The 27,667-nt window shown below is 39.1% G+C and overlaps 1 protein-coding gene across 1 annotated transcript; it reads left to right on the top strand.

The window, feature by feature from the left end:
- Positions 1-5,573: 5,573 nt before the first annotated feature.
- Positions 5,574-8,153, top strand: LOC139732065 (zinc finger MYM-type protein 1-like). The gene is made up of 2 exons (XM_071642941.1): positions 5,574-5,765; positions 5,982-8,153. Exons 1-2 carry the CDS (start codon positions 5,574-5,576, stop codon positions 8,151-8,153), a joined length of 2,364 nt encoding a protein of 787 aa, XP_071499042.1.
- Positions 8,154-27,667: the final 19,514 nt, after the last annotated feature.

The following is a 27,667-nucleotide window of genomic DNA, read 5'->3' as shown; positions in this document are numbered from 1 at the left end:
TCACACCTGAGCGAATGTAGGGGGACGAAGGGGGACGAATGGGACAAACGCACGAAATGCGCGCGAATTCAACGATTTCAAATAAAATTGCCTTCAAATCATCCGATTATAAGCTAAAGTCAAATATGATTAACGAACGGTAAGCGAAGGATAAATATGACATGCGAAGGATATCGATTTTTCGGTTCACTTCTTTGAGTAAATTGCGGCCGAAGGCGAGCGAAGGGTTGATATTACCCGATAACACGAACGAACAATGAGCAATGGTTTGATATAGCGTGCGATTGGAAACGAAGACAAAAGAATATAGATCAGGCGTTCTCGTACGTGTGTGTGCGCTCCTCGGGGAGTATAAAAGCGACCAGGTCAGTCCAGATTTCAGTGCGGTCAGAGAAATCATCTACGCAACATTTACATTTAAAGGACATCAAAGATAAACAGTAAAATCAGCCGGAAGATTCCAGTATTTTTGGCATTGTAAACATTAATGTTTGTTTTTTTCGCAAAAGTTGTGCGAGTACGTGGAAGGTGATATTTATCACGATGACGAGTTGGGTAGATATGAAAAGAGTTATTTCTTATGAACATAAGTGCAGAAATGTCAGGAAGCTCATCATGGTTACAGGAGGTGTCTCCTTCTTCATTGTTTCATATTGATAGATTCAAACTGATTACAAATAATAGACCGTGCAAGAAAGGAGGTGGAGTTGGTTTTTATGTAACAGAAAATTTAAACCATCGGTTATTAGAAGAGTTCAGTTTTATGACAGAATTTTTTGAAAGTATTTTCATTGAGATGAAAGTACCAAATAAAGGAAATGTAATTGTTGGAGAAATTTATAGGCCACCAAACTCTAATTTTACTGAATTCGGTGAATTAATCCACGGTATTTTGTCGAATAATTATTTCAAGAATAAATTATGTTTTCTTACGGGTGATTTTAATTTAAATCTTTTAAATTATGATAATCATAATTGCCAAGAGTTTCTTAATCAACTGTTGTCTAAGTCTTTTATTCCTCTCATAATAAGACCTACAAGAATCACCGACCTCTCTTCTACTTTAATAGATAATATATTTGTTAACAAGTCATTTTCTGATATTTCATCTGGTATTGTTGTTACGGATATCTCTGATCATTTTCCTGTGTATGCACTTATTGGTAGTATCCACCCTCTTGCTGACAGTGTGCAAAAAAAAATCCGGTTTTCGTGTTATGTCAGACTCGAACCTGAATAGTTTTAGAGAAAGGTTGAAACTCGTTGATTGGTCGATTGTATATAATCAAAATGACGTAAATCTATCTTTTGATATTTTTATAGATATTTTGATAACTCAGCTTAATATTGCTATCCCTTGTCGTAAATTCTCTAACTCAAATCATAAAAAAGTACCCCGGCAGCCATGGGTTACAAAATCACTTTTAAAATCAATCAATAAGAAAAATAAACTTTATCATAAATATCGCAAAGTACCCACAGTTACAAATAAGTCCAGATATACTCAGTATCGTAATATCCTCACTTCTGCATTACGGTCAGCCAAACGGATGTATTTTATGAATCAATTCGACAAATGTAAATTTGATGTGAAGGGTACGTGGAGGGTGATAAACCGAGCGTTGAAACGTAATACCGATGATAACGTGCCTAGTTATATTCAAGAGGATGATGTTCGTATTGATGACCCCATAGATATAGCTGAAGTGTTTAATGATTTTTTTGTAAACATTGGGCCAAATCTGGCTGATAGAATTCCTGAAGCACAGCGAGAATTTCACTCTTTCCTGGGTAGTAGGAATATGGAATCTTTATTTTTTGTCCCAATTGTCGAAGATGAAATAATAAAGATTGTTGATAAGTTAAATAATAAAAAAAGTTCGGGATATGATGGAATCACAAACTTCTTGGTAAAAAATGTGATTCATGAAATAATCTCGCCTCTTACTTATATTTTCAATCAATCTTTGTCTACTGGAAAAGGTTCCTCAAAAAATGAAAGTAGCCAGAGTTGTTTCCATTTTTAAAAAAGGGCGAAAAGACCTTGTCAATAATTATCGCCCCATTTCTCTTTTAACTTCTTTTTCAAAGATACTCGAAAGACTTGTGTATAAACGCACCCTTAATTTTTTTCTTCAGGCAAAAATATTTACTGAATCTCAATTTGGATTTCGGAAAAAACATAGTACAACTCACGCATTACTCAAGTTTATTGATAAGATAGCTCATGCTATAGATGATGTTTCTCACACTGTCGGTGTTTTCCTTGACTTCTCCAAGGCGTTTGATACAATAGACCATGACATTTTACTTTATAAGTTAAATCATTACGGAATTCGGGGAAGGGCGCTAGAATGGTTCACTGATTATTTAACGAATAGAAAACAATTTGTAAGTATTCACGGTCACGATTCTCAACCAAAACTGATTTCTTGTGGTGTTCCACAGGGTTCCTTGTTAGGCCCACTTCTCTTTATTTTATATATTAATGATATCCAGAACTCCTCTAAGATTCTCTCCTTCGTTTGCTTTGCAGATGATACAAATTTGTTCTTCTCTCATCAAAATCCTGATGCGCTTATAAACATAATAAATAAAGAACTTGTTTCTGTCCAATCTTGGATTTTTGCGAACAAATTATCCTTAAACATTGATAAAACTCAGTATATGTTATTCAGTAATTCGCTACCTGTGTTACCTCTCTCTGTCAAGATAAACAACATTGATCTGTCACAGGTCAACAATACAAAATTTTTGGGTCTTCATATCGATAGTGATTTATCTTGGAGAACCCATGTTAATTATGTAAGCAGAATTATTGCTAGAAATACCGGGGTTCTTAACAAACTTAGCTATTATTTTCCAAGTAATATTCTACAGCACAGGCGCCGGAAGTGGGGGGGGCAGGGGGGGCGGCCGCCCCCCCAATCCAAAAGATGGGGGGGCAAAACGCATTTTTGCCCCCCCAAAAAGCCCCCCCCCCAAAAAAAAATAAAATAAAATAAAATAAATAAATAAATAAATAATAATGAAAATAAATAAATGAATTAATTAATTTAAAAAAAATACATAAATCAAATACAAATAGGGAAATTTATTAGTTAAGACTAGTAATTCTAACTCTCATAAATGTTTAGACATTCATTTTTTCGTTGCGTGTGAGCAGATTATCTCAACCGCATTCAACGGTAACCGTTGCAGTTTTTAGAGGTCTTTGGCTATGGAAAATCGTGTAAATATCAAAATGTTAGCTTTAAGCACTGGCAGATTTAGAGGCGGGCACAACTGGCCCATGCCAACCCGCCTTTTGAAGCAACTTTTTAAAAATTCTTCTTTGTTTTGTAATTTTTATACGTGTGCCCTCCCCTCCCCCCACCCCTTGAGAAAAAAGGAATCTTCCATACGTCCCGCTTCCTCCGCTAGCTGTTACTAACGTGACACCTGGCGTAGGTAGCGCTCCCAGAAAATATTTGTAACCCCCCATCCCCGCTCATCTGTTTTTTTTTTTTTTGTGCGAGTTTCGACTTGGGGTAAATCCAGAGGCTGGGAAAGTACAAAAAATTGTGCCACCACCCCCCCCCCCCTTCTAAAATCCATATCACTACACTCGTCAGTCGTCATTCTCCAGCTTATAAAACACAAAACAAATGGGATGCCTCCTCCCTTTACGCAAAAGGTAGGGTCAAAACGCAGCCCCCTCCCCCCCCCCCAAAAAAAAAAGAAAAAAAAAAGAGAATGAGTGAATGAAAGCAAAAGAGAACGAAAAAAGAGAGAAGAAAAGATAGAAAGGAAGAAAATAAAGGAAGAAAGACAGAAAGAAAGAATGAATTTCAATTAAAGAACGAAAGGAAAAAATGATAATAAAGAACGAACATTATAAGGAAAGTAAGAAAGAAAGGAAGGAAGGAAGGATTAAGGGCTTAAGGTGTGAGGAGGCGTAGCTCAAAAAGAAAAATTAAGGAAAGTAAAAAAGCCTTAACAAATCGAATCCTGAGCGAATACATGGTACTACGTGCTACTGCATTTCTATCAGTCTATCACATTTTGATATTCACCTTCGCCTGACCATCGAATACGAATGAACTAGAGAGCCTATCGATTGCAAATACCTTGTTTAGAATACCTTGCTTGATTTTGGCAGTTTTGGCACATAAATGTGTCAAAGCAATATGGACGCAAAACAATAAAAGCATTACAGTATGACAGGGATGAACATTTCTTGACCACGCGCTATGAGATTTCACATAGGCATACTACTGTTTTGCTTGGAAATTGAGGCGTTATGCTGTCTTGCACCTGGAGCAACAAAATGATGACTTAAACTTCATCTGCAACATTGCATGACATCAAGAGTCGAGTAAGTTTTCGTTAACTTTGCTTTACTTTGTTTTCTTAGAATTCAGGAATGGAATAAAGATATAAAGCAGGAACTTACTAATCATTTTATGCATTGTTTTCATGTTATGTTGTTATGATTAATTGGGGGATTCCCGAATCCCGATGGTCAGCTGGGCCGATAGACCGCACCTATCGCCGCTGTCTAACTCTATCAGCCCCCGGGCCCCGGTCTATCAGCCCCGCGGTCTATCTGGTGTAGTTTTGTTGATCATATCATATGATAAGCTTTATTTGCAAACAATGATTTGCTTGTTTTACTCCCCCCCCCCCACCCCCCCCCCCAAAAAAAACCCCCAAATGTGTGTGTGTGTGTGTATGTGTGTGAAGTTCAAGTTTATACAACTAGGGGGCCTAAGTAAGTTGAAATAAGATAAAATAAATCGTTATGTAGAAGTGTGAAAACTTGATGAACTTTCGTCCATTGCCAATATGACTTGACCATTGTGTCGGATTATGACGCATCTATATGTAGAGCTGTTTATTCAAAAATGATTGAAATCCGTTATAAATGTTTTCATGATTTAACACTCCATAGAATATAAATCATAGGTCTATAATCTATTCATATAGAATAATCATGTTCAACTAGTTCCTATAAAATGTGGCCAACAAAGAGAGGAACAGTATATAGTTTTTAAGTCTATGCTGGTATAAAATGTGATAGTATTTTATTTGTTGGATGGAACATATTTTCTTCTTTAAACATCACTAAAATTATACTTTGGTTTAAAACTTTTTATTTCATTAGCGATTTAGTTTTAATAGTCATTTTCGGGATTAGCTCGTATTTTCAAAGTTCAGAGGGACGGAGAATGGCTTGTTCGGCCGTCCATGAATAGAGTAAGTATTAGCATACCTGAGTATTGTGGTATGTGAAAAATGGAGAGGTCAATAAAAGTTTTCAACCAAATTTTCTGATTTTGGTGTCATTTCTACAAACTAAGGCACGAATGCACCATCACAATTTATCTTAGCAAAGTCCTAAAAACTTACTCTTCCGTTTTTTCTGGGTCACCCTGTCCCTGTATATGATAATCTTTACATGTTATTACCTTCAATCAACAGAAGCAGAGACGTCAAACATGAAGAGATCTCGATCAGGGTCAGAAATCCGGAGGGCCCAAAGACAAAGAGCCTTAGAAAAGAGTGCAGCTGGATGCCACTCTCTGTTAACAATGTTTAAGGTGCAGTCTGCGGCACCAAAAGACCCAAAGGCAACAACTTCAAAGCAAGATGTTGACAAACAAAGCGGAGCAAGCGCAGAGACAGTCGACCTGGATCTCGAGGCTGAATTACCAATGGATATCGACAGTTCTGATTCGGAGTCAAACGAAGTCGAACTTGGCCAAGTCGCACAGTCTGGTAACGTAGAGAGACTGCCCCAGCCCCAGCCTCAGCTCCAGCCCCAGCCCCAGCCCCAGCCTCAGCCTCAGCCTCAGCCCCAGCTCCAGCCCCAGCCTCAGCCACAGCCCCAGCCCCAGCCCCAGCCCCAGCCCCAGCCCCAGCCCCAGCCCCAGCCCCAGCCCCAGCCCCAGCCCCAGCCCCAGCCCCAGCCCCAGCCCCAGCCCCAACCCCAACCCCAGCCCCAGCCTCAGCCCCAGCCTCAGACTCAGCCGCTTCAAAAAGACAATCTCCGGTCTCGACCGAATCAGCCACTATGTCAATTCAAGAAGGATCAACATGGTCGCAGATTTCGAGGAGAATGGTACGAGACTTTTCCGTGGCTTGAATGGGACGGAGAAGCTAATAACGGAAACGGTGCTGCATTTTGCCACACTTGCCGACAAGCTAAACTGCGAAATGTTCCCAGCTCTGGTAAATGTGAAGAAAGCTTCAGCAAAACCGGTTTCACAAATTGGAAAAATGCTTCCCCGAAATTCTTGAAACACGAGAAGAGTGAAAGTCATCGACTGCTGAGCTACAAGATGAGCAAACTCTGGCAGGGTGAGAATGTTGCTCAAAGACTAGACACAAGAGCGCAAGAAGAAAGTAAACAAAACACACAGTATCTACTGACAATAATAACTACACTAAAGTATCTGGCGAAGCAAGGACTAGCTATCAGAGGACATACGGATCAGAACAGTAATTTCATGACATTACTTCAACTTCGCAGTGAAGAAATCAAAGGCTTGGACAGATGGCTTACCAGGAAGACTTCTTGGACATCGCATCAAATTCAGGAAGAAATTATCAACTTGATGTCTTCAACAGTGATGCGTCAGCTAGCTGCAGAAATGGGTGGAAAGCCATTTGCCATACTGGCAGATGAAACGGCTGATGTCTCAAGGATAGAGCAGCTCTGCATCTGTGTTCGAACAGCAACGGAAAACTTGGTACTTGAGGAAAACGTCTTAGGACTATACTCTCTAGACAAATGCGATGCCGAATCGATCTTCAAGACAATGAAAGATGCTCTGATCAGGTACAATCTTCCCCTCAGCCTTTGTCGCGCAGCATGTTTTGACGGAGCCGCTTCATTTCAAGGCAAACATAGCGGTGTTGCAGTTAGGTTACAGGAAGAAGAACCAAGAATCGTGACAACACACTGCTACATGCATTCAATCAATCTTGCTGTACAGGACATGGTGAAACATGTTCCCAAGCTGAGAAACTTCCTCACAACAGTGACAGATCTAATAAGTTTCTTGCGAGATTCGCCAAAGAGAGTTGCCATCGTCAAGACTGTAGCAGAAGCACTCGGCTGTCCACAGGCTCATATCAGGCCTCTCTGTCCCACTCGTTTCACTGTGAAACAGAAGGCTCTGAACAACATCAAGGAGCAACTGCAAGTAGTGAAGGAAGCCTTGGTCACAATAGAAGACACCGTCACAGACAGAGATTCACAATCAAGAGCAAGTGGATTCTTGCGGGCTGCGAGCAGCTTTGACTTCACCATTTGTCTCTTCATGAGTGTCACCGTGTTCGAAGTAAGCGACAGGCTCAGCGAAGCACTTCAGTCACCCCATGTATCAGCAGGACAGGGGGTTAAGCTTACACAAGTAGCTCTTGGACAGCTTCAGAACATGCGTAACGATGAATGCTTCGATGAAGTTTGGCAGCATTCACTTGACTATGCACAAAAACACGACCAAGAAGAACCTACACAACCAAGGCAATCTAGAGCACCACGGCGCCTTCAGGACAGTGATCCACATGTTTTCGAGACGCCCAAAGACATGTACAAATCAGTTTGGTTTGATGCACTGGACAACGTGATTTCGGGGATGCAAGATCGAGTCTCCTCAAAGGCAATATCTGTCTTGAGTGCAGTAGAAGATCTTCTACTATCCGCATGGTCAGATAGGGAGGTCCCAACCAAGTCGCTCGAATGTGTAGTGAAGCACTTTGGAGACGATCTGAATGAATCTCGACTTGAAGCTCAGCTTCGTGTTCTTGAGAATCTTAGGGACATCACCGGCAGCTCTACTGTAGCTGGCCATAGGGTAACAGTGAAGCACATCATTGACTCCATCTCAGAGACAGATATGAAGAGCATGATCCCAGAGGTTGTTAAACTCTGCATCGTGCATCCAGCCACAACAGCCACGGCAGAACGCTCTTTCAGTACGCTCAGACGCCTCAAGTCTTATCTGAGAGGAACAATGTCGCAGTCTAGACTGAACTCACTCCTGATTCTAACTATGTACAGAGAGAGAGTAGACTTGATTGACATGGTAGATCTGGTCAATGAGTTCATTTCACGCGGCGACACGAAACGAAGAAACGCGTTTGCTCCCTTGAGGAAAGTCTAAATGCTCTGATAATGTCAGTGTTCAAGTGTGGAATGACAAACTCTAAAGGAAAAACACGAATACTGTGTATCAGTTCAGGAAAATTATGTTTAAGAAGGTAATTGTAACGATGAATGCATAATTAAACAAATACATGTACAACAAAAGCCTAACATTTATGAAAGAAATACCGGGAATTTAAAGGGTAACCTTGACTACTACTAGTCAAGGTAGAAAATTTTACAAGAGTGTTGGTCCTTGCTGATTTTATGCTGACAGCATTACTGCATTTCCACGGAAGCGTAGTATGGAATCAGTTCATCTAAAACGTGCTGAATATTTTAAGATCACCAAATTAAAACGTGCTTGATATTTTGCGGCCCCCAAACAAAACAAAAAATGTAAACTAAGCAAAACAATCATCGCTGTGTCATAAACATGCCTTTCTGACAGTTTCTGTTAACACGAATTACACGATGATTCGTTTTGATTTTTTGTTTTATAAAGAATATTCTAAATTTTCCCACATATCTAACCAGACTTGGTCAAATTATCAATAATTTGTTCACAGTATTTGAGGCTTGTTCAAAGACCTTTGTTTTATTCTGCAAGTACTCCATCTTGTCTTAGGAGATCAAGTGATTTGACAAATAATATAAACATTAGAATTTGGAAGATTTGCGGTGGACGTGAACAGATATCGTTAAATCTTTTTTCCCCTACAGCATTAACTTTCAATGATATCTTACACAGAAAGCGTAAGAAGTCAATGCCATCAATGATGTTGCTCAGTTATGCATAATTAGTGGTATTCACAATATTTTCAGGAAACTGGACATGCCAACATTTCGTAAGATATGCACACAATTCCTGAAACTAATAACAGCTCAGTTAGATTGATTTAATTTTTTTATGTGGTATCTGCTTTGCTATGCATTACTTTAAGTATTCAAGGTATTGTTATTGCAAACGTCATTCATTTGTTCAGATAACGAGACAGCTAGGCTCCTTAAGGCGCATTTACACCGCGGAATCCGGCCCGGCATTTACGCGATTTCTAGTCTATGATTGGTCAGAGCGCTGCTCAATGTTCAACGCGTTGACCAATGACCGCCCAGATATCGCGTAAAATATGTCGCTCTGTGATGCCGTGCCGGATGCGGTGTAAACGCGCCTTTAACCAGAATAAGGCAAGTTAACAGTCATGTTGGTGTCCGATTTTCAGTTTTAAAAAAATAGTTAAAGGGCATATCTTTGGTTTCTCATTGTTGAACTATTGCTAAAATACCAGATGTTTTAATTGTACCTTAACCTATGAACCAGAAGCTACAAAATCAATATAAGTCAGACACTCGTGATGAAACTACGAGTCTATTTGTCAGATGTTGCAGACAGGGATCCCGTGGGTGTCCACTGAATTCAATTGAATTTATTGTAATGAAAAATCGACATGAACCTCGGCTACAAGTCATGTAGAGAATTATCAAGGTTTGTCATGTTCAATGTTACTCGAACTTGCAAGAAAAAGCAGCAAGATTAGTGTGAGTTACACTACAGTAAAACATAATATTTAGTGTATTTGATAAATGTTATAAACAAATATTTCACTGTGTTTCTTTCGTAGGTACAGAATTATAGCATTTTACTGACTTACTGTCTACGAAACGAAAGCTAACTCTAAGTTTTGTGTGGTGACTTGTGAAATAACACCATCAAGGGGACTTGAACATTGACGTCTATATATAATGCAGTAGTACACTTTATATTTATTTTTTTTCTTTTTTACTTTTAAACTCTTCATTTGTTGATATATTTTGTCAAGACTTATTTCGTTGTTAAAACTTATTCTCTCTTCTCTATAAACAGCTTAAAACAGGAATACGTAATACACAACAAAAATGTTATTTTGTTCTGGTGACAGGTGTCCGTCACAAAGACTGGTCGTCTTCATGTTTCGTTTCATCTTTGTTCATGATTTATTGTTTGTGCTTTAATAAAATACACAGAAGTTTTAACAAAAAACGTGCTTCAAGTGAATCTTGAATTTGAATTACTGCGGTACTGCTCGAAGTGTGATCACACTAGTGTTATTTCCTTCATTTGATATAAACAAACATAGTGTGTTTAATTTTAATAAATATATAGATATTATATATATATATATATATATATATATATGTATATATATATATATATATGTATATATATATATATATATATATATATATATATATGTGTGTGTGTGTGTGTGTGTGTGTGTGTATGTGTGTGTATGTGCATATTGTGTAACATATGTATGGTCTATCGTGAGCCCCCTCCAATATTTGCCCCCCCAATCCAAAACTGCTTCCGGCGCGCCTGTTCTACAGAGCATATATTCAACTTTGATATCTCCCTATCACAACTATGGGATTCTGGCGTGGGGAAATGCTTCTAAAAACCTTATCGATTCGTTATTTCTTGTACAAAAACGAGCTGTTAGAATTGTTAACCACACTGGATATTTATCCCACACGAACGAACTTTTTGTAAGTAATAAAATTTTGAAAATTCCCGAGTTATTTTATTACAACGTCGGTCTGTTTATGTTTCAATTTTCAACTGGCCAATTACCAGACGTATTTTCCCAAATGTTTACAAGAAATTATACAGTTCATGATTATCCAACTCGTCAACGTTACGCATATCACCTTCCACGTACCCGAACAATTTTCGCGAAAAAAACCATTATGTTCGCTGGGCCCAAATATTGGAACGAACTCCCTATGGAACTTGTAAGTTGTACCACTGTAACCTCATTCAAACGAAAACTGAAGCAATATCTTCTTAGCAGCTACATTGTACGGCATGCATAGTGTATAGTTCTTGTTGCTCTTTACATGTTACCCCTTGTCTATCCCACCTTAGTCCGGCGGGATCCTAACCATGAACATTATTTTTGAACAGTCTGCCTGTTGCGCTGTTCATGCACCTATTGTTCCACTCGGTTATCGAAACTCTCGCGCGTGACAGCTGTCGGTTACTATGGTCACACGGAATGCTTGGTTTTAGGACCCATGCTGGAATGTTACTCCTGAGCTTTCGGTATTGTTTACATTCACGACAAATCTCATTATCCCACCTTCTACTTATGTATTTATGACATACAGTTACGCCATTTTCTATACTCTGCAACACACCCCTTGAATCTCTGCAGTTGTTGTTCACTGCTGCAACATGTGACCTTTCTGCTTTCTGTTTTTCTGTATTTTTATTTAGTGACATATATTTAATTGGATTTTTTGTTTTGTTTGTTTTAATCGGTTTCCCCAGATATAGGTGGTCTTAAAAAAACATCCGTACTTTAAACTTCCCCTAATCTGATTACTCACGGGACCTGCGGCTGTACAAGCTAATGCTTTTACGCAGGCCCCATCATATTTTTTTCGCATTATGACCACAGTGTAATTCGCATGCATACAGACCTCGTGTTTATAGCAAATCAAACTTCTGTACATTCTGATGAAGTCTCATCTGAATTATGTTTTGTATAATTTTCGTATTTATATACTTTATTGTGATATATGTGAGAAATATGAAAATAAATTGAAATGAAATGAAATGAAATGAAATTGAAAATTTATACATAAAAATACCAACATTATAATGAACAATTTTTACATAGTTTGTGTATTTTTTGCAAGAGATTTAAAAAAGTACAGTTATGAATATTTTATGATAATCAGTGGCACATAAATCTGTAACACTGGATGCATCTGGAAGAGATATAGGTTAGGGCGGTCCGCGGACTAGTTATTTAGTTAACTTGCCCAACGCCTGGCAGCCCTGTCAGGTGCATTCAGTGTTACGGTATTTTTGTGTTATTGTATTGATTGATTGTTTTGAGCTTTGTAATTGATTATGTATTGCATGTTTTCTGCCAAATAAAATAATAATAATAATAATAATAATAATAATAATAATAATAATAATAATAAAATCAATCAATCAGTTTCAGATTTTTGCTTCTACACAAAAGATCATTTGTGTGAAATAAACATCCAATATTATTAATTATTCTTAAAGCACGTTTTTGAAGAAGAAAAAGGGTATCAAGCAAAAACTGAAATGAATTGCCCCAATTGCTATCATTTTAGCACAAAAAAATAAATATTGAAACAGTAACAATGGAGGTGAGGTGATAACAAATCTGACGTACCCCTAAATTGACTCGACCTACCCTCTTTCCCCTATTGTATCATACCTTCCACCAACATCGCACCAGATAAATTTGTAGTCACTGTCCACTATAGCCAACAGGATTATACTAAAAAGCCCTTGTAGTTGCAGCATAGCGAGCCGGACAGAGGAGGCTTTCTGATGGCCACATGCTTGCCATCAATAGCTGCCACACAGTGGGGAAAATTCCACCGCTTGTATAATCCACCTCCAGCAAGCTGTTTCCATCCATCAGGGGTTGAAGGGGCTGTCATGACTTCATCTGCACACTCGTCACATATGGCCTGACACACTTCCCTGGCCACTACAGATAGGGCGTTTTCAGGCACCCTCCACCCATACTGCATGTCGGGGTACTTGGTGCCAGACACAAGATGACGGAGAGTAGCTGCCAACTTGAGACCTTCTTCCAGCGGCTCCCTGTACCAGGTGTACTGCCTCCTGATTCTGCCTCTGACCCTCTCCAGGATTTCATCGTAGAGTTCAGGGGGCATGCAGAGAAATTTCTTGAAAGTCGAAGGGTCTTCTCTTCGGAGCTCAACCAACAGCTGGTCGTAGATTCCAAAAGCCCTTCTTCTGGCAGGGTTCAGCCACGTCCTTCTCCAGATTCGACGTCGTCTGAAGCCTCGTCTCCATCTGAAGCGGCCTCTGATGAACTGGTGTAGGTTCAGCTGCGAGATGTATAATATCATTCTGAGCCATTGCCAGTAAATACTGGACTCTGAGGCGGGCTGCATCTTCCATTTTTCTGAAGATACTTTGAAACTTTCAGGTGGAATGTTTATAAAAATATATGAGTTGCGTGGTGAGTGGCTGGTCACATAGAGCAGCTCAGCATTCGCCAATTTTTTTTCGTCAGGTCATTCGCTCGTATTCGTATCACTTCGCAATCCATAGTTTGTTATAGTATCTCTTAGACTTGCCTTCGTGTATGCATCGCCTTTCAAATTTAGTAAAAGTCAATCTTAGTTTCCCTTCGCATAGAAGATGGCAAGCGAAAATACGTTTGTCATAGTATCTTCGTTTCTATGCGCAAGTCTTATTTAGTCATCGTGTTGCTTCGTTTAGAGTTCTTTCGAGATCGGTCCACCTTGGCAAAAGCGCGATGAGGGACTATGCGTGACAATAGCACACGAACGATAAACGAACGATTACCGCAGACTAAATAAGACATGCGAATGACAGACGATTTTTCAATTCGTCGGGAAATTTTAAACATGTTCAAAAATCCCGTGCGAATTTGAATAATCGCAACTGTTTGTTCAGAAGGTGTACGAACCCAAACACGAAGGGTAAATATGACTTACTATCAATTACCATTGAAAACGATTTTTCCAAAAATGCCTTTCGCCAGCCATCGCAAGTCATATTTCAGGCAATTCGCTCAGGTGTGAGGGGGCCTTTATTGATAAATCGTTCCGAACTTGGTAGGCCTATTTCAGATCATTTCTTATGTATACACCGACACCTCCTCCTCTTTTTTCTTGACGTCCATTCATAACAAAGTCATAATGCGCAATGTTGAAGTATGAGTCAAACTCTTTCAGCCATGTTTCAGAGATACCAATGACAGAAAATTGCATTTGAAGTGTACCTAAATATGTAAGAATATCATCAAAGTGTTTGTTCATACTTCTGGCATTTAAATGAATACAAGAAAACTTGGAAACATCAATTTTCTGGGGGCCTACATTTACAAAATGATTAAATTTATCTGGGGTATATATCAGTCGGTTAAATCCCATATCATCTTCTCTGTTTTCTGGGGATAGAGATCTGGATATTGCACATAAATCTAATGAATTAATCAAATGAGAATATTCTTTACGGTCAAGCATTGTAACATGTTACCTCAGTGGGACACACACACAACTACACACACACACACACACACACACACACACACATCAAAGAACGTAAAGTTATACCAAATACAGAACAATGTAAAGCAAGTGGTTCAAAAACTGCATAGCCGCGAGGAGCTCTTAAAAATACAAAAAATAGAGAGCATGACATCAGTGTATCATACAATTTCAAAGAGTATTCAGCGGTCAAGTACTGTAACTGCTATCTCAGTCATAGATAATGACATACGTACAAAAGGCAAGAAATAGCAGGGTAAGGGTGGGATTTCACGGAGCACGCGAACGATTTGCGAATGACGCGAATGGCAAAATCCAGCATTCGCATTTTAGTCTGCAAAAGATCGCCAAACAAACGTGAGGGTTCGGAAGCGTCGTCAATTGTTCGCGAATGTTGTTTTTACTTCGGCGATAATTTCAAAAAAGTTTGAAATTTTTTGCGAACCTTTTCCGCACACTTAGTCGGGATTTGCTCGTGAATTGTTCTCGAAAGTGTCTTTAAAGCTTCGTCATATGCGCAAGACCTTCGCAAGACACGCGCGATGTTCGCAAAATGTTCGTGAAACCCCAAACAGACTCCGAAACTTCGGAGAATGTCTCGCGTATGTTACGCGAAATCTGCGAAGTTTTTCCGATCATTTTACGACGTAATCGCGAACTGTTCGCGTACCTTTTGAGACATTCTCGCGAACGTTTAGCGCACGTTTGAGGGATGTATGCCCTGTACGTTTTCTACAAATAAAAATCGTAGTATACATCTAAACATCAAACAATTAAATATTAACAACTATAGTAACGAAAGAAATTAAAGACTAGCAAAGAGAAAGAATATTTGATATACAAAAAAAAAATCGCAGAATACACTTAAAATCAATCTTAAAGGGAAGGTAAACCCCAAGAGCAATGTGGATTGAGTGAAAGCAGCAGCATTAGTAGAACACATCAGTGAAAGTTTGAGGAAAATCGGACAATCGATGCAAAAGTTATGAATTTTTAAAGTTTTGATGTTGGAACTGCTGGATAAGGAGACTACTAGAGGTTATGACGTATGAGTGGACAACAATACCAAGAAAATATAAAGAAAATTCTGCAAAAATCCATTTTTCATGAAAATTACAAATTCCATCAACTTGATATTGATATATGTTAAGGGTAGCAATTATTCCCCCTGCTTTCTGAAAGCGGTTGGTCCATTGCTCTTTCATAATTCTAGAAAAGTGAATTTTTGTTGAATTTCCTTTATATTTTCTTTGTATTGTTGTCCACCCATACGTCATATCCTCTAGTAGTCTCCTCATCCAGCGGTTCCAACACCAAAACTTTAAAAATTCATAAATTTTGCATCGATTGTCCGATTTTCCTCAAACTTTCACTGATGTGTTCTACTAATGTTGCTGCTTTCACTCACTCCACATTGTTCTTTGGATTTACCTTCCCTTTAAGTATGTAAATTTCATTTGAACTATAGAGATTATGTGTTGGAGGAACTGCAAAAAAAAAAAAGGAACAAATGCTTTACTAGTGGAGATACGTCCTAGGGGGAAAAAAAAATGTAGGCAAACACACGATAGAGAAATGAGAGAAAAAGAAAGGAGAAATACAGGAAAGAAAAAAAAATCAACTCAAGAAAGCTTTTTGAGTTGATTTTTTTCTTGCTTCCACCTCTCCTTGCTACATTTTCTCCCATGATTATTGAAAATGTTTCGTTGTTCGCATTTCCGTCGCGTGTTCTTCGTGTACGTAACATGCTGTACTTTAGCAATGATACACACGACAATCGCACATACGTCGTGGGAACTTCGCACAAATTGCGCAAGAATAGTTTTCGGCTTCATTGTCGGAAAACATTCGGAGAAAAACTTTTCCGAATGTTGGATTTTGTCATTCGCGTCCTTCGCAAATCGTTCGCGTGCTCCGTGAAATCCCACCGGAGGGTGGGATTTCACGGAGCACGCGAACGATTTGCGTCCACGGTGGGATTTCACGGAGCACGCGAACGATTTGCGAAGGACGCGAATGACAAAATCCAACATTCGGAAAAGTTTTTCTCCGAATGTTTTCCGACAATGAAGCCGAAAACTATTCTTGCGCAATTTGTGCGAAGTTCCCACGACGTATGTGCGATTGTCGTGTGTATCATTGCTAAAGTACAGCATGTTACGTACACGAAGAACACGCGACGGAAATGCGAACAACGAAACATTTTCAATAATCATGGGAGAAAATGTAGCAAGGAGAGGTGGAAGCAAGAAAAAAATCAACTCAAAAAGCTTTCTTGAGTTGATTTTTTTTTCTTTCCTGTATTTCTCCTTTCTTTTTCTCTCATTTCTCTATCGTGTGTTTGCCTACATTTTTTTCCCCCTAGGACGTATCTCCACTAGTAAAGCATTTGTTCCTTTTTTTTTTTTGCAGTTCCTCCAACACATAATCTCTATAGTTCAAATGAAATTTACATACTTAAAGGGAAGGTAAACCCAAAGAACAATGTGGAGTGAGTGAAAGCAGCAACATTAGTAGAACACATCAGTGAAAGTTTGAGGAAAATCGGACAATCGATGCAAAAGTTATGAATTTTTAAAGTTTTGGTGTTGGAACCGTTGGATGAGGAGACTACTAGAGGATATGACGTATGAGTGGACAACAATACAAAGAAAATATAAAGGAAATTCAACAAAAATTCACTTTTCTAGAATTATGAAAGAGCAGTGGACCAACCGCTTTCAGAAAGCAGGAAGAATAATTGCTACCCTTAACATATGTCAATATCAAGTTGATGGAATTTGTAATTTTCATGAAAAATGGATTTTTGCAGAAATTTCTTTATATTTTCTTGGTATTGTTGTCCACTCATACGTCATAACCTCTAGTAGTCTCCTCATCCAGCAGTTCCAACATAAAAACTTTAAAAATTCATAACTTTTGCATCGATTGTCCGATTTTCCTCAAACTTTCACTGATGTGTTCTACTAATGCTGCTGCTTTCACTCAATCCACATTGCTCTTGGGGTTTACCTTCCCTTTAAGATTGATTTTAAGTGTATTCTGCGATTTTTTTTTTTGTATATCAAATATTCTTTCTCTTTGCTAGTCTTTAATTTCTTTCGTTACTATAGTTGTTAATATTTAATTGTTTGATGTTTAGATGTATACTACGATTTTTATTTGTAGAAAACGTACAGGGCATACATCCCTCAAACGTGCGCTAAACGTTCGCGAGAATGTCTCAAAAGGTACGCGAACAGTTCGCGATTACGTCGTAAAATGATCGGAAAAACTTCGCAGATTTCGCGTAACATACGCGAGACATTCTCCGAAGTTTCGGAGTCTGTTTGGGGTTTCACGAACATTTTGCGAACATCGCGCGTGTCTTGCGAAGGTCTTGCGCATATGACGAAGCTTTAAAGACACTTTCGAGAACAATTCACGAGCAAATCCCGACTAAGTGTGCGGAAAAGGTTCGCAAAAAATTTCAAACTTTTTTGAAATTATCGCCGAAGTAAAAACAACATTCGCGAACAATTGACGACGCTTCCGAACCCTCACGTTTGTTTGGCGATCTTTTGCAGACTAAAATGCGAATGCTGGATTTTGCCATTCGCGTCATTCGCAAATCGTTCGCGTGCTCCGTGAAATCCCACAAATACAGTGTACGCCTGATAAATATGTGGCTTTCAGATAGAGTATGACACAAGTTCTAAAAGAATAAATATTGATGATACCTGTTTAAAAATTCATATCTTTTGCAAGTCAGCCGCACAGGTTATCAAGTGTTTGGCTGATTTCCCTGAGCTTGTCTTTGTAGTCACAAATATGCGTCCGTCAGAAGACCACGCAGATGTCACGTTGTCTGCTTTCTTGGCCATTGTCGAAATAAATTTTAATCTAAAGTTGAATTTGAAAAATTTGAAATTTGTCAGTCTCTGACAATTACCAGTAACGGCATACCTTGTAGGTCCATGGTAACAAGTATGTATGACTAGAGCTTCTCAACAAATCAGAAATCAGAATATTACTGAAATTGTCAGAGATTAACAACTTGGCAGACCTGACAACTCACGTGCAACGGAGCCCTGATCTGTCCTAGAGTGCGATTACAGCTAATTGTCCATAAAAGTTGGTGGTCCTAGTTTTCAAATTAAATGTTGTTGATACTTAATACACAGAATATGAGTTTTTCAAGTAAAACAACGAACGATGTTAGAAAATAACAATGAGAGGGGCAATTTTCTGGTGGCAAATTAGTTGGCGGAGAGGTGATTGTTCGGGGCCTGATTTCAGAAAGGGGCAATTTTCAATGGAAATAATGTTCTGTGGTAGCTATAATCTAGCGCATGGTTAATGCAAAATGACAGCAGGGCAATACTGAAATGAGTGTTACGGTATAAACAGAAAATCGCATCGAAACTCTGGACTAGACACATCTGGAGGCAGTGATAGGCATTGTCAAAATAGATACAGTAATGTGTTCATTAATCTATGAAATAAATGTAATATATGTGGGCCTATAACTAGACATATTTATGGGATATTGCGGCTACTCCATGACCTTTCATCCCAGGCAGAATTGCCCCTGAGTATAGTTGTCTTGGGCCGGGGGTTCGGGGGTGCCCTATGGGGAATTGTCCTGTATGGGGAATTGGCCTGGAGGGTAAGAAGTTTGATATCCGCAGGTAGTTGCAGGCTATCAAGAATATGGGTGGGAGAGCCCTAGGGAGTAATCACTCGGTTGGTGGTTATCTGGTGGGTAGTTGCCCTGGGGAAATTATCCAGGTGATATTTATCCGGGTGGTGGGATGTTGTCAGGGGAGGGGGGAGGGGGAAGATAGTTGCCCTATGGGTAAAGGCCCTGGAGGTACATGTAAGTTGTTCGGAGCTAGCCATGGGATTGCCCTGCAGGGTAATTGCGCTGGGAAAGTTGAAGATTGCAGTGGTAATTCCCCAGGGTAGTATTAATCATCGGGTAGCAATTGTTATGGCAGGGGTACTAATACGGGTAGTACATATATGGGGGGGGGGGGGGGGGGTTGGTAGTTATCTGGGGGTAGTCATCCGTCATCCGAGGGGAAGTTATCCAGGGGGTAGTTATCCGGGGGGTATAGTTATCCGGGGGTAGTTATGGAGGGGGGGGGGGGGGGGTAGTTATCCAGGGGTAGTTATCCGGGGGGTAGTTATCCAGGGGGTAGCTATCCGGAGGGTAGTTATCCAGGGAGTAGATATCCGGGGTGGGGGGGGGGGGGGTAGTTATCCAGGGAGTAGTTTTCCGGGGGGTATAGATCTGGGCGGTAGTTATCACATCGACCTGTACATATTTTTGCCAAAATATGCCTTTAAAAACACACAAACAAACAAACACACTCTACAATTACACTTACTCAATCTCGCATAGGGGATACAAAGGTTCTATGGGATGATGTTTCTTTGAATCTTTGTTTCACTTAAAACTCCCATTGATTCCTTCAAAAAGTTATATAAAAAATAATTAAGAACACTCATCATTCCTCTTATTCTTTAGGCAAGTACACATTCTTTCTTCATATCTATTTCATATCAAGTGTACTCCAGAGTCCTGGCAGCTTTGTTAAACATCCATACAATCATAATCACTGATTTCAGAGAGGACAACGATATATTTGAACACATTTACAATATCCTTGTGAAAAGAAAAATGATATAATGGAGACACGTGCAGTATTTCAGATAAATGCACACCACATGACAGAAAAAAAAAATATCTGGTTATGTTTTAAAAACAAAATTATATACAACATATTATTGCTCTATTATATTATTCCAAATCACAAATTATACTTGGTGTACAGAATGCTCCAATAGATTATGTGGGTGCAAGACTCAGGTTTTTTTTTAATGAATTGCCAGGTAGAAATGGTGCTGTGAGTACTTGTCTAATGAAGTCATCTTGCATGATTGTAAAAATTTGATTTTTTTTTTCAAGCAGCTTCTTGTTATGTTAGACAAACGGTTCGGATGTGATCAAACAAAAACAAAAACAAAATCTGAAGGATTATCTTACTGCCAGTAACACGGTGTGATAATGACCTCATGGTCATGAGCCTATATGGTTCCCATTTAAACAATTTCAGCATCAAATCCTGTGAATCACAGGTATTAAATCACTTTTGCAATGATTGGTTTAAAGAAAACAATAAATATCTGCATTTAAACATGTCCTGTTTGTATGTTGCTGTTGTTTTTTTTTCATGTAAATGTCAAAAATGTAAAATTGGACAGTCCACATAAACAACCAGGGGTGACCGTGTGTTTGTTCCATGAGGGTTGAGCTCTGGAACGCCCCACCTCTCCACCCCCCCCCCCCCCCCCCCAAAAAAAAAAAAAAAAAAAAAAAAAATGGCGAGCACGATCATAACAGAGGAGGCTCACACATTCCAGTAATGTAGCGATGTAATTCGATTACAAGACCACTTGCCTATAAACTGCTGGAGTTCACCTGTCTAGAGGGTCGCGGATGCATAAACGCTAGCAATTGCTTGTGCTAGCCTTTTACTCGAATCCGTATGCATAATAACAAGCAACTGCTTGCGAGCAGAAGCTTTTGCTAGCAAGCACAAGCAATTGCTTAGAGGCCGAGCATTTGCTTAAAAACGTATGCATAAAACATACCTTTTGCTAGTTCTTGCTAGCAATTGCTTACGATTTTCCAAGCTCTGTAAAATGAGCTTGAGCTTTTGCTTAACTGGGACGTTCCCTTTTAAGTATTATTTTCATATTCATGAAAGAAAGACCGCACTTGTGAAGGAGTGGTACAAATCTACAAGAAATTACTCATAAGTAGAGTAAGAAACTTGTTCGTTTCAACAACAGGAACGTCCAGTGGTTAGCACGCAAAATGTGATGAAAAACAGGTAGGACGTCTGACTTCGGTGGAGAGCAAAGAGACCTCTCACCACGTGCAAGTGACGTGCGATCTGGAAGATCCGGGCTACTGTAAGCAGTGAAGGGAATCAGCCAGTAATACATGTGTGTGTATAGCTGTGTGTATGCGTCCGTGTGTGTATTTATGAGTGTCATTTCATAGCTCTTCTGATATGTCAGGAAATGTTTCCGCACACACATGCCCCTTCAAATACATGCAGCCACACTCCTTCGTTCTTGTGTTCGCACAGGCGTGACGTCCCTATTGTTGGAAACGCAAGCAATTGCTTGTGCGGGACAAGCAAAAGGTATAAGCACAAGCAAAAGGTTATGCATATGGATTTAAGCTATTGCTTGAGCTAGACCTTTTGCTAGACGAGCTTGTGCTTTTGCTTAATAGTCCATGGGCCAAGACCCGAAAAATGGGTTGTTGGTACCATCTGAGGTGGCACAACCTTTTTGGTGTCAGTTTGTTTGTCGGGCATAGATATGCTTATCAAGCTATGATAGCATTTCCAAATGAGTAGCTTAGTCATGATAAATGAATTTTTAACCAATTTGGTCTCGTTTTTATATCCCTATACTTCTGAATCGAAACTAAACCGCTATACAAAGAAGAGCACTGCCTTCTGTATGTCAACAGGTGTTCTGTTGTAAACGCGGTGCGCTTAGTCTTTATTCAAGGCAGCGAAGGGAATATCCAAAGGGTTATGATGTCCACAGCTGTCACGCGGTGCGCTTAGTCTTTATCTAGACCAATGTACCGTTATCATATCTAAAGGTCCTTATAAAAGGGATTATCTATACTGTTTTTATACTACCCTATCAACAAATACATCAGTTTTAAACAAACATCACTCTGTTCATTTACAATATCATTCATTATAATGTATCGTAGTGTACCGGTACATTGTTTTTGCATTATCTTATATTGTTGGAGGGAAATAAAGCGACATTGGCGTGGTATCAGCGTTTTCACCGTAGCGTTTTCGCGGGAAAATGATAAATGATTGAAAGATACGGTAATATTCACGAGGAATTGCTTTTGTTGTTGTTGTTTTTAGATAAAAGGATATACACCGTATCATACGCTTTGGATATTCCCTTCGCCGTCTAGAATAAAGACTAAGCGCTGTGGACATCATAACCTTTGGATATTTTCTTCGCTGCCTTGAATAAAGACTAAGCGCACCGCGTTTACAATAGAACACCTGTGAACATACCATAGAGCTGCATTTTACAGCTCTATGGAACATACAGAAGACAGTGCTCTTCTTTGTATAGCGGTTAGTTTCGATTCAGAAGTATAGGGATATAACAACGAGACCAAACTGGTTAAAAATTCATTTACTATGACTAAGCTACTCATTTGGAAATGCTATCATAGCTTGATAAGCATAATTATCTATGCCCGGCAAACAAAATGACACCAAAAAGGTTTTGCCACCTCAGATGGTACCAATATCTTGCCTGGCCCATGGACTATAAAGCAAAAATAATGCTTACAAGCAATTGCTTGTTTTATGCATTTGGCCCAATGTCTATGCGTGCTTTATTCCAGTGTTCTGCTTCCTTGAGCACCGTGCAATCATGAATTTTTTTTTTTTTTGACATGAAGAAGGAAAGAAGACTCAAACAGTTCATGGCATCATTTTGGACAACAATATAAAGCATATATAAGAAGAGTTTCTCTATAAAATGTCATGTTTAATGAGAGGTATACATTCCGTCAAGTTGAGTTACTGACATTTAAAAATTAAGAAATTCTGAAGCGATTTTTCTAAGTTTTCTTCAAACGTTTGACTTGAATACGTTTAAATAATATTGCTGCATTCATTCAATTGACATTAATTTCATAGTTCGGATTTGGTTTCCTTTAAGCTTCTATCTTGAACAAAGGACAAAAATAACTATTACACCAATAAGCCTCATTCTATCACGGCCTTTTAGCAAAGTTAGCTGCCAGAGAGCTAGTTCCTCGTACTTTGTATGAGTTTTCTTAGCTGCTTCCTCTTCTCGTATTAGGCCCAAAGGGCAAGCCAAACCTATCATCTGCCCATTGGCATCCAAAACGCTCTGTAATTACTTGCAGTATTATCATCCTCTTTGACTGTTTTTATTTTTGTAATGAATTTGGCCTTTTCTACTGGACAAATCGTTATCAGAACTATTTCATACCACAGAGGCACAACATAAAAGGCAACATCTTAAATTATGTAAATCAATTTAAGATCGCTGGCTTTAATTATGAACCTTAAATGTTCCTCCTATACGCGATGCTAATCATGCATGCAGAAAACATATAGAATCTACTTACTTTGAACATTAGTTGGACATAAAGGTCCAAAATCACAAAGGTGGTACAAATGAAACCATGGTTTAAACCATGGACAAAAACCATGGAGCGCCAAGTGTCGCACGGACTATTTCGTTACGAAATCAGTAATTTCGTCGATGGAATGATTATTTTGTAACGAAATTGCAACATTACGTAACTAAATGAACATTTCGTCCACGAAATGATAATTTCGTTAACGAAACGGTCATTTTGTCGACGAAATGACCACTTTCGTAACGAAATATTTCGCGCGACACTTGGCGCTCCATGGTTTTTGTCCATGGTTTAAACCATAGTTTCATTATTTTGTACAACCTTCGTGAATTCGGGCCAATGTGACAAAAGCAGCAATACACACCAGCAGTCTCCACAGCTCAAAGACCCACGGCTTGCCTCTATCTATCAAAACCATGATGATTATCCACTCTTATCTTGATATTTTGTCATTTGCAATCTCTACTCTGAAGAACAAGTTTGTGAACATGTATTTCCTTGTTTAACCTGTCTTCAATAGTTCTTTAGATCAAATTCGTTTCACGGAACAGTTCCACGGTGGGATATTCATGGTCCAGTGCAGCCTTGTGAATAATACTCGTTGGATAATTCTTTGTATCGGGACATCCCCGATGATTTCATTAACTAGCTGTGCAACTAAGTCATTTAACTTAGGTAACTTTTCATAAAGACGGCGACTGTTGCACCGTCACGACCCTCAAAAGTCGACAAAAGCGTCATGCATCGTGGCTTGATCGTTTCCAATCTTTTCTATTATATTTTGATTGCTTCAGAAGCGTTAAGGCTCGCCACCATCGCCATGGTCTCCGAAAACGTTATACGTATTATAATATTGTGAACATTTTGTAGTATAATCCCACCCACATTGCGCAGACGTTTCACAGCACATTACCATTGCCAGTGATTGTGCATACAATCTCCAGTGTGTGTGTGTGTTTCACGAAGAATTCAAATGTTTATCAAACTTTACATTTAATAACGTGTTAGTTAATGCCAATACGAAAAAGCCTTTCCCATATGAAAGTTTGAATATTATTGAAGTCTCATCCAGCTAGCAGACAATAATTTCCAGCTGAGTAGATTCTGTGTGAAACACCCCAATAAATTCACGCGCTAGCATCCCATAACTCGGCTCCCATGACGGCTGCCGAAAATTTTCCCATGTAATATCCACTTTGACAGTTACGCGACAGGAACCGAGCATGATCGAAAGAATTTTGCACATCTGACGAAAACATGGGTGAAATCAGTGATGTGGTTGAAATCCCAAAGAATGATGCGGGAAAATATATTCTATACAAAAAAATGTCAACATCCCGGGTGATGTTTTCGTTTCTCCGAAGGTTCGTTATTCTGAAACACACAAATTACCTATACCTCACCGATCTCTATTACATAGAAATCAGTGCCGTAGGCCTACCTCGATGTTCGTATATCCGAACGTGGAAAGGGTTGGTTAATTCAAACATTAATCGTGGCTTTATAAATGTAATTCCGAATGTTCGATAGTTATTCCGAAGGATGGTTCATCTGATAATGAAAGAGGGTTCGTTTTATTCGGAAGGTTCTTTAATCTGAAAATAAATACCATACTCGGTTTTTTTTTTCGAAGGTTCAACATCGTTAATCCGAATACGAAAAGGTTCGTTATTCCGATGCTCGTTGATCCGACATTTAAATACCCCGCGAAATAATTGGTTCGTTCAAATCTGATAATGAATTGCTGAGTTTGCTGTTCCGAAAACTGAATAATCTGTATCAGTATCATGTGGCGCATCGTTTCTGGTGAGTTACATACATGTATATGATGGTGGGAAGGGCCTGACTTTAGGGGAGCATACACATCAGGGGAGGATCTTGATTTTTTTTCTTGATTTTTTCTTTCTTTTTTCCTGACTTTGAGCGGCCTCCAGGTGCCATTGCAAAGGGACCTTGAAGAGAAAGGTTATGACGTAGCAATCATTGTTTGTGTATAGAATTCGGGTAACGGAGCTTTTCGTCTAGCAAGGTAATGAATCTCGGCCTACATATAAAAAAAAAAGTCGCTTATGTTATTTGACCACCTTGCCCGGTGATATTTCTTTTTATGTTGTTTTGTATACTTATTGTATATTTCATTTTCTTTTGAATGATCTGTACATTATGTTCCTGTATGTTCTTTTATCATAGAGTTACGTAACTTTTTTGTTTATGCACGTACGACTGTTGGAAAAACAGCCTGTACCTGATGCAAGTGCGTCGCAGTCTGTCACTGAATCAAAATTAGTTACGATTCAGCATTTATCTACTCGGCAAAGAATTATCCCAGTTGGGATGTGAGGGCAACTCGACTCCAAAGCCCTGTAGGGATTTCTGACTGCCATCACTGCCTGCCACACACACACATACACACACATAATTACAAACATAAAAACAAACATTTCATTTCATTTTATGGCATTTATTTTATTTCCACACGGGCACTTGCATCAGGCACAGGCTGTTTTTCCAACAATCGTACGTGCATAAACAAAAAAGTTACATAACATGATAAAAGAACATACAGGAACATAATGTACAGATCATTAAAAAGAAAATGAAATATACAATAAGTATACAAAACAACATTAAAAGAAATAACACCGGCATTTCAGTTGAGGGAATACAAATCACAATCGCCATACTCACTCCCCCACCCCTCCCCCACCAACGAACACACGAATCAATGCAAGATCATTCGAGTTTGAATATTCGAGTTTGAAGTTATCTATAAAAAAAAAAGAGTTATTGTCTTGTTATGATCAGACTGTGATTGATGGGGAAGGTTTTGGGTCGTGGGGTCAGGATGGGATCGGGTTTTAATGCTAGATTTATATTCATTAGTGGTAAAGTTATATTGTTTTCTCTATACAGAGATACCTTGGAAATGCCTCAGTGGATACACTTTACACACAACGATTCAAGTTATTTTTAGTGTTATTACTCTTAAATGTTTGTACAGTTATAAAATGTGACTTTATGTTTCTTGTGTTATTTGATATGGAGGAAATAATGTTATCAAAAAAAGTGATCGCTTCTTTCAGTCGCAAATAATACCCAGGTACTAGTGTCACATGGGCGGACTAAAATGATAATTAATTGATCACACTCGTGCCATTCACTTTTATGTACACTTTATTAAAACAATTTGTGAAGTATTTACAAAACCGAAATCAGGGAGTTGTGACCAATATAAAATACAAAGCCAAAAGTCTGTGTGAGATTAATTACATTATATCACCACCTATGTTCCACAACTGTGTGAACGGGACCCTGGCTTGGTCCGGTTTTACCTGTGATTTCAACTTATCTCTTTATTCCGAATAATTAAAACGACTTCAATATCAAATCACTATTACAGTACTATGAAACGCAGCACTATTATATTTACATCACCGTATAGCGCTGATCCAGAGGTGACCAGCCTGCACTCGCGACGGTTATAGTATTCGTCTTCTACTACACTGTTTTCGTATAACCCACAATTGTGGAAGTACCAATATTCGAATTGTGTTCACATTACGTTCACCTTATGATTTAAAACCACACCTTCACGTCATAATCAATCATGCCTACAGGAGTGTCATGCACCCACCCGGTTCATCTCTCACCTGCGTCGTCCAAAGAGTCACAATTTTATTTGCAACAATTTCTCGCGTCCGTGGATGCGAGGTTTCGACGTTGAGGTGGAACGCATACGTGTATCCCTGTTCTAACTCCAAAAGATCGCGGGGGACACGCGTTCCGTGGTCGCTCATGGCGTCAAAAGGCTCTCCCTAGCGAGGGGCGGACACAGTCACTCTGCTGGAAATGCGTCTGCCTGAGGTAAACTCGGCCTTGGCGCCATCTTCAAAATTATTTAAATGCAACATATACCAATCGGTAGCGTTCTAATCACACACACACAAAAGGTTACCAACTTAGAATCCTGACATCACCCTAACAAAAAAGTCCTGTGGTACTCCCTGTGGTACTTGTCGGTACCACACAATGTACCACACACTTGTAATGTTACCACAGGAACTGTGTGGTACTGTACCACAGGCTTGTAGGGTACTCCCTGTAGTACTTGTCAGTACCACATAATGTAGCACATAAATAAATGTTACCACAGGAACTGTGTGGTACTGTTTTACAGGCTCATGTGGTACTCCCTGTGGTACTGGTTGGTACCACACAATGTACCACACAAA

This window comes from Diadema antillarum, unplaced genomic scaffold (genome assembly GCF_040938485.1).
Source record: "Diadema antillarum isolate AM-2024a unplaced genomic scaffold, OU_Dant_1.0 seq00000398_RagTag, whole genome shotgun sequence".
NCBI classification, from domain to species: domain Eukaryota; kingdom Metazoa; phylum Echinodermata; class Echinoidea; order Diadematoida; family Diadematidae; genus Diadema; species Diadema antillarum.
The sequence above is the reverse complement of the archived record's forward strand: the minus strand, read 5'-3'. Positions and strand labels throughout refer to the sequence as shown.